General features: G+C 43.8%; 1 protein-coding gene across 1 annotated transcript; it reads left to right on the top strand.

The window, feature by feature from the left end:
• Positions 1-1,687: 1,687 nt before the first annotated feature.
• On the top strand, positions 1,688-2,272 carry LOC123749475 (uncharacterized). The gene has a single exon (XM_045731573.2). It carries the CDS (start codon positions 1,688-1,690, stop codon positions 2,270-2,272), a length of 585 nt encoding a protein of 194 aa, XP_045587529.2.
• The last annotated feature ends 7,149 nt before the right edge of the window (positions 2,273-9,421 follow it).

Genomic DNA, 9,421 nt, shown 5'->3' on the forward strand with positions numbered 1-9,421 from the left:
TGCACTCGTCTCTTGACGGGTCGTGGTTCGAGTGCCAGTGGCAGCAGGTGGGTGCTGAATGGTGAGGATGAGTTAGGTTATGTGAGAGGTGGAATTATCTAATTCCACTAATTCTTGTTATAACTAATTCTTGTTATAACTAAGTCTTGTTATGACCAAGTCTTGTTATAACTAAGTCTTCTTATAACCAATTCTTGTTATAACTAAGTTTTGTGATAACTAAGTCTTCTTATAACTAATTCTTGTTATAACTAATTCTTCTTATAACTAAGTATAGTTATGGTTATAACTAAGTCTATTTATAACCAATTCTTGTTATAACCAATTCTTGTTATAACTAATTCTTGTTATAACTAAGTCTTTTTATAACTAAGTCTTGTTATAACCACTCCAGCATAAGGGTTCCTGGTCGTCCACTCCAGTTTTAACAAAATAACGGATCTCATTTCTTTCTTTCAATTCCAACTTCCAGGTAACTCACTCCCTTTTACTGCTATTCCAACTTTCATGCCAGAAACTATTTTCCTCTTTGTGTCATTGGTTTTTCGATCAATTCGATTTCTTGAGCGAAGATTTACGTTCGCTAAGGCCCTTTTGGGCTTTCCCACAAGAGAGAAAATTTAACAATACGTATATACATTTATATCTATCATGTCTTTGTTGCAAAAGTATTTTGAGGGCAGAAAAAAACAAAAGTTGAAGAAATTCCCAAAAAAATTATCTATGATAATCAAATGCGAATTACAAAAAATCATATAAATTCAACCAATTTATATGTATTACTCACAAATATTATAATCCAAACCAGGTACATTGGTTGTGTAAAATTATAAATGTATATATACATCGTATGAAATTCAATACGAAGTGAAATTTCAGACGTGATAAACGATTCTATGCCAATCGTATTTGAAGTGAGTCACAGTGTGGTGGTACAGACAAGGTGATTACAGTGAGTCATAGTGTATATAAGAACATAAGAACAAAGTCAACTGCAGAAGGCCTATGGGCCCATACGAGGCAGCTCCTATCTATTACCACCCAATCCCACTCATATACATGTCCAACCCGCACTTGAAACAATCGAGGGACCCCACCTCCACCACGTTACGCGGTAATTGGTTCCACACAAATCAACAACCCTGTTACCGAAAATATGAGTGGGATTGGGTGGTTATAGACAGGAGCTGCCTCGTTGACCAGACCACACACTAGAAATTGAAGGGACGACGACGTTTCGGTCCGTCATGGACCATTCCCAAGTCGATTGTGTTGTGTCGATTGTGGCCCATACGAGGAGCTGCCTCGTATGGGCCAATAGGCTTTCTGCAGTTACCTTTGTTCTTATGTTCTTATAGTGTGAAGGTGCAGACAAGGTGATTACAGTGAGTCATAGTGTGGCGGTTGCAAGGTAACTTAGTCACCTTGTGGGAGCTATTAAGAGACAATCAAGTTACTCCGTATCGGGCAAAGTTGCAATGCATTCAATAACACATAAGACTTGGCTCCCAAGTTACATATCAATATATATATATATATATATATATATATATATATATATATATATATATATATATATATATATATGGAAAACAGACTATAATTTTTATGGATGGAGGGGGGGGGGGAGGATTAGGCCGAAGCTGTTAACTGTTTCAGTAGCCATGATCATCATCATCCTAGAGAGATGCAGCATCATCCTAGAGAAATGCATCATCATCCTAGAGAAATGCATCATCATCATCCTAGAGAGATGCAGCATCATCATCCTGGAGAGATGCATCATCATCCTAGAGAGATACAGCATCATCATCCTAAAGAGATGCAGCATCATCATCCTGGAGAGATGCACCATCATCCTAGAGAGATACAGCATCATCATCCTAGAGAGATGCAGGAACATCATCCTAGAGAGATGCATCATCATCCTAGAGAGATGCATCATCATCCTAGAGAGATGCAGGAGCATCATCCTAGAGAGATGCAGCATCATTATCCTAGAGAGATGCAGCAGCAGCATCCTAGAGAGATGCATCATCATCCTAGAGAGATGCAGCAGCATCATCCTAGAGAGATGCAGCATCATCATCCTAGAGAGATGCAGCATCATCATCATCCTAGAGAGATGCAGCATCATCATCATCCTAGAGAGATGCAGCATCATCATCCTAGAGAGATGCAGCATCATCATCCTAGAGAGATGCAGCATCATCACCCAAGAGAGATGCAGCATCATCATCTTGGAGAGATGCTTGACGGTTTCTGGAGATAAATGTATATGACATGCTTCCCCCTCATTTTGCAGAGAGCGTCGAATGCGTCCCTTGACACAGGCGCACGTTCGCCAGACGCACATATGACTGGTTATCCTGTGTCATTATTAGATGATGATGATAATGATGATGATGATGAACGACGTAATTGTGGTGTTCCGAATGAATTGTTCATATATATATATATATATATATATATATATATATATATATATATATATATATATATATATATTAGTATATTTTGGTAGCAGTCTTTCCTGTAGACATATATTATTAAATATGACCGAAAAAGTAAGATTAATAATTCTAACACGAATTTTCTCAATCTTTCGTACATTTCTTTTCACTGTTGGAGGTAAATCAAAAATCAATTCTCCAAAATTCATTTTTATTTACAGACTAGAAATAAAAATGAATTTTGGAGAATTGATTTTTGATTTACCTCCAACAGTGAAAAGAAATGTACGAAAGATTGAGAAAATTCGTGTTAGAATTATTAATCTTACTTTTTCGGTCATATTTAATAATATATATATATATATATATATATATATATATATATATATATATATATATATATATATATATATATATATATATATATATATATATATATATGAACTCTGGAAAGCCAAAATACTTTCCTATAACTCTGAATAACAAATAAAAACAGACAATATGTATGTTCTACACACACAAAAAAAAACATATGTGTGAACAAAGAATGAACAACATGATTATCTCGACAACCCACCCGTCTTCTCACTTAATAGGTCGTATTTTATACGGAATTGGCCGATTTGTTCAAAATGCGACCAATTAGTAAAAAAAAAATGAAAGACGGGGTAAGATTGACGCTTTACGACGTATCGGCTTCGATGGGTTAGGAGGGTTGATTGGGTTCATGCGTTACTAGTGAGGCAGCAAACAGTTGCATTTTTAACGGAGGTGCACACTGAGGAAATAGGCTAGTTAGGCAGTGATGATATCTCAGATATCCCACTGACATATCTCCTAGAATACAGATATCTCGATAAATAAAGATATCCAAACTATTATAATAAACAAGCATGATATATCTCGTATAATTAACAATCGCAGGGAAGATAACACTCAATGATATCTGTTGTCTCTGTTGATATCTCAATGATATATCTGTTTCAGCTAAGGTGTCTCTCAGTCATGCGAGGCGAGGATCATCACAGTCTATCTTCTTGAGATCTCGGTTATCTTGAGATGATTTCGGGGGTTAGTGTCCCCGCGGCCCGGTCCTAGACCAGGCCTCCTTCCCCAGGAAGCAGCCCGTAGCAGCTGTCTAACTCCCAGGTACCTATTTACTGCTAGATAACAGGGGCATCAGGGGTAAAAGAAACATTTTGCCCATTGGTCTCCGCCTCCACCGGGGATCGAACCCAGAACCTCAGGACTACGAATCGGAAGCGCTGTCCGACACCCTATCCGGGTGTCAAATAGAAATATTGCCGGAACAACCGTAGACATTTTCAAGAGGAAACTAGATTTATTCCTCCAAGGAGTGCCGGACCAACCGGGCTGTGGTGGGTATGTGGGCCTGCGGGCCGCTCCAAGCAACAGCCTGGTGGACCAAACTCTCACAAGTCAAGCCTGGCCTCGGGCCGGGCTTGGAGAGTAGAAGAACTCCCAGAACCCCATCAACCAGGTATCAACCAGGTATCAACCAGGTATCAACCAGGTATCAACCAGGTATCAACCAGGTATCAACCAGGTATCAACCAGGTATCAACCAGGTATCAACCTATCTATAAGGAAGGTATCCCACTTAATCCTCTTGCTATGATATATCATTCCGCTCAGTCATCTGAAGAAAGAATCACATCCGGCGGAACAATTTAAGCGAACGAACAATTTAAGACAATTTAAGCGAACGAACTTTCTTGTGAAGATAAAGCAATATAAAAACAATGTCGGCGCCTCTCCTAGAGCCCCGCAAAACCCGGCGTTCTAGAGCCCCGCAAAACCCGGCGTTCTAGAGCCCCGCAAAACCCGGCGTTCTAGAGCCCCGCAAAACCCGGCGTTCTAGAGCCCCGCAAAACCCGGCGTTCTAGAGCCCCGCAAAACCCGGCGTTCTAGAGCCCCGCAAAACCCGGCGTTCTAGAGCCCCGCAAAACCCGGCGTTCTAGAGCCCCGCAAAACCCGGCGTTCTAGAGCCCCGCAAAACCCGGCGTTCTAGAGCCCCGCAAAACCCGGCGTTCTAGAGCCCCGCAAAACCCGGCGTTCTAGAGCCCCGCAAAACCCGGCGTTCTAGAGCCCCGCAAAACCCGGCGTTCTAGAGCCCCGCACAACCCGGCGTTCTAGAGCCCCGCAAAACCCGGCGTTCTAGAGCCCCGCAAAACCCGGCGTCCTAGAGCCCCGCAAAACCCGGCGTTCTAGAGCCCCGCAAAACCCGGCGTTCTAGAGCCCCGCAAAACCCGGCGTTCTAGAGCCCCGCAAAACCCGGCGTTCTAGAGCCCCGCAAAACCCGGCGTTCTAGAGCCCCGCAAAACCCGGTGTTCTAGAGCCCCGCAAAACCCGGCGTTCTAGAGCCCCGCAAAACCCGGCGTTCTAGAGCCCCGCAAAACCCGGCGTTCTAGAGCCCCGCAAAACCCGGTGTTCTAGAGCCCCGCAAAACCCGGCGTTCTAGAGCCCCGCAAAACCCGGTGTTCTAGAGCCCCGCAAAACCCGGCGTTCTAGAGCCCCGCAAAACCCGGCGTTCTAGAGCCACACAAAACCCGTCGTTCAAGAGCCCCGCAAAACCCGGCGTTCTAGAGCCACACAAAACCCGGCGTTCTAGAGCCCCGCAAAACCCGGTGTTCTAGAGCCACACAAAACCCGGCGTTCTAGAGCCCCGCAAAACCCGGCGTTCTAGAGCCACACAAAACCCGGCGTTCTAGAGCCACACAAAGCCCGGCGTTCTAGAGCCCCGCAAAACCCGGCGTTCTAGAGCCACACAAAACCCGGCGTTCTAGAGCCCCGCAAAACCCCAGAACTGAACTACGGTAATTTTAACACCTGTCTAAGGCGCGTCGTCTTCACAGAGAGGAATTAACGTCTAAGAATGTCAGTAAATGAAGCACAGATATAACAGCACATCTTTTGCTCTTAATAAAACACAGAAAGAGATGGAGAAGCAGGAAATGGTAAGTCAGAAAAACAGGAATGTCAGGGGTAAAAAAAGAGGCGAATATTGCAAGAAAGGAGCGGAAATGACAAACGGAAGAGGGAAGGAAGAGCAAGAGGACAACCAGGTCCTCCCCGAGCCCACTCACACACTCTCAAAAACACATTGAATACATCTCCTAATTCTCCTCTTATGAGGTATATCAATATATCTTTACGGGTGAAAATAATATTTTATCATTAATTATTAGTGTTATAATTATTTTTATTATTATTCAGAGTAATAACACTATCGTGATGCATCAATCCATAAGTGCCGTGATGAGGGTTCGAACTTACGTACTGGGTGTTCCCTGGCACACCCTACAGCCAACTAGACCACGACACGAGCCCAACGCACAGGTTCGAGTCTGCATCATGGCTCCAATGGATTTGCTCAGTCAAGATTTTGCAATGGATTATTATTATCATCATTATTATAATTGATGTATCAGTTGGGGTGGACGGTAGAGCGACGGTCTCGCTTCATGCAGGTCGGCGTTTAATCCCCGACCGTCCCATAAGTGGTTGGGCACCATTCCTTTCCCGTATCCCATCCCAAATCCTTACCCTGACCCCTTCCAAGTGCTATATAGTCATTTTTTTTAATTATTATTATTTTCTACCACAGATGTGGCCACACATTTACAATGCTAACCAGCATAAATACATTTATATCGTCGTAATGGTTTGGCGCTTGCCCCTGATAATTCCCTCCCTCCGGTAAGAGGAATTAACAGTGCAGAGATTTAGATGTGAACACCTTACAGCAGTCTCTGGTGACCAGGTATACGACCCCACCGACAGTTTTGGCATGGTAAGATATCTTACTGATAGTCTCTTGCGTGTGTTTTTTTTTTTAAATTCTCTCTCTCTCTCTCTCTCTCTCTCTCTCTCTCTTCCTCTCTTCCCCACTCTTACTCAGCACCTCTTTCTCTCAGTCTCTTCCTCTCTCCATCGTACTCCGCCTCCCTCTTTCCTTTTCTCTGTTACAGCATTCTTTCTCCTCCCGCTCTCATCCATTCTCTCTCCCTCCCCGCCCTCTCTACTATGTCTTATATCATTCCTCCTCCTCTCTCTCTCTCTCCCTTTTTCCTCCTCTCTCAGCTATCTTCACCTCTCTTCCATTTTCCCCTTCTCTAACTTTCTCCCCACTCTTCCTCACTCTATGACCCCTCTCTTTCCCTCCCCTTTTCTCCCCTCTCCCCCTATCTATTCTAATCTTCCCTATGTCTTGCGTCTCCCAATCTGCCCCTCTTTCCCCCTCTAATCTTCTCCACCTCTCTTTTCTCTTTCTCTCTTTATTTCCCTCTCATACAATTAAATATACTTTTTTTTTTTATTAAGTTATGAGGTACATCTGCATTAGTGCAGCTACCCTAGACTATATGAAGTGGAGTACAGTGTGTCAAAAAAAGCTAACTAGGTGATGCTATAAAATCCCCATCACACAGGATGGTTAGTCATACAGACACATGTGATAGGCGGTCTGCACTGGCAGACTCCGGATGCATTTTGAGGATATCAACAACACAAGATTGAATAAGGTAGCAGTGGTAATACAAGTCCCCATCTCGCAGGATGGTTAGTCATACAGGGCCATGTGTTTAATAGCCTGCACTGGCAAATTTTGGGTATACTGTGAGGATATCTTCAAGAATACGAGAGTGAATAAAGTAATTGCAAAGCTCCAGGTACCTCATGCCAACTGGTCTGAAAGGTCTAATAACTGGGCATTCAGTGATGTAGTGCGGGAGATCATGCCGTAGTTCCTGCTCACAGAGTTTGCAACTGGAGTGCTCAGGATTGGGAGACCCGTCACCTGCAGCCACCTGCCACAGGTAACGGTAACCCAACCTGATCCTTGCAACCACTGTGTCGCACAGTCTAGTGGACGTTTTGTGCTGTCCATAGATGTAGGTTTCAGATCTGAACAAATCATAGCTTTTTATACTAGTACTTTCAGGTCGTTGGGAGTCAGTAAGTTCTTTCCTATCAGATCTGAATGTTTGGACCAATACAGTTTTGACAGCAGAGATGGGGATACCTAGATCTAATTCAACTTCAAACTTGTTACACGCTAGTTTGGCTGCAATGTCTGTCTCATTATGATGGGTTATATTTATGTGTGAGGGTATCCATACAAAGGAGATTCGAGACCCTTTACTCTGTGCATCAATTAGGTCATTTATAATTGGGAGTATTAGGTTCTTGCTGTCGATCTTCCAAGAGAAGTTTTCGATTGCTTGAAGAGCAGACTTTGAATCGCAGAATATTATTCCTCCTCCAATATTTTTTAATGTGCTGGTTGCTAAATGTAATGCTGCTAGTTCTGCTTGTGTGGAGGTCAGCCAGTTGTTTAACCTGACACTGACAGACTTTGTGCAGATATTATTTCTATAAAACCTACATGCCGCTGCAGTCCGTCCAGTAGAAGACTGGACTGAGCCGTCGGTGTAGACACAGTGCTCGTGAGATCTTAGACTCTCGATTAAATATACGAAGCACAGAAAAAATAATAACTCTACGGAAAACGTATCCCCGATATCAATGAATGAAATTGAAAAATTCATTTAGGCGATATACATGCCGAAATTTCTTAAAAGTGTGGCACTGGGGCCGACTCCAACTGACGTATGACACTCCCATACCTCCACACTTTTATAAATATAAATAATACAATATTTTTATTTTGTGTTATCATTGCTACTATAATAATTACTTATAACTATAAGAAATTACAAACAGCTACAACTAATTACGAATACCTACAACCAATTTATATCAAACTAAAGGTTCGCATAACATTGCTAATACGATAACGAATATATTTGAATTGTTATTCTTGGATAAAGTGAAAAAGTATTTAAGGAAAAAACAATAGTGAGAAACAGGAGTAAAACCCTTAGGCTTCGTGTGAGCTTATCGCAGCTAGCAATTAGCAGACACCAACACTACACCCACACCAACACTACACCCACACCAACACTACACCCACACCAACACTACACCCACACCAACACTACACCCACACCAACATTCCACCCACACCAACACTACACCCACACCAACACTACACCCACACCAACACTACACCCACACCAACACTACACCCACACCAACATTCCACCCACACCAACACTACACCCACACCAACACTACACCCACACCAACATTCCACCCACACCAACACTACACCCACACCAACACTACACCCACACCAACACTACACCCACACCAACACTACACCCACACCAACACTCCACCCACACCAACACTACACCCACACCAACACTACACCCACACCAACACTACACCCACACCAACACTACACCCACACCAACACTACACCCACACCAACACTACACCCACACCAACACTCCACCCACACCAACACTACACCCACACCAACACACCACCCACACCAACACTACACCCACACCAACACTACACCCACACCAACACTACACCCACAGCAACACTACACCCACACCAACACTCCACCCACACCAACACTACACCCACACCAACACACCACCCACACCAACACTACACCCACACCAACACTACACCCACACCAACACTACACCCACAGCAACACTACACCCACACCAACACTACACCCACACCAACACTACACCCACACCAACACTCCACCCACACCAACACTCCACCCACACCAACACTCCACCCACACCAACACTACACCCACACCAACACTACACCCACACCAACACTCCACCCACACCAACACTACACCCACACCAACACTACACCCACACCAACACTACACCCACACCAACACTACACCCACACCAACACTACACCCACACCAACACTACACCCACACCAACACTACACCCACACCAACACTACACCCACACCAACACTACACCCACACCAACACTCCACCTACACCAACACACACCAATACACGCGCTCATCCTATCATCCTAACTAAAAACTAGACC

This window comes from Procambarus clarkii, chromosome 81 (genome assembly GCF_040958095.1).
Source record: "Procambarus clarkii isolate CNS0578487 chromosome 81, FALCON_Pclarkii_2.0, whole genome shotgun sequence".
NCBI classification, from domain to species: Eukaryota; Metazoa; Arthropoda; class Malacostraca; order Decapoda; family Cambaridae; genus Procambarus; species Procambarus clarkii.

Coding starts and splice junctions, on each gene's coding strand:
- LOC123749475 (XM_045731573.2), top strand. CDS start 1,688: ATGCAGCATCATCCTAGAGAAATGCATCATCATCCTAGAGAAATGCAT.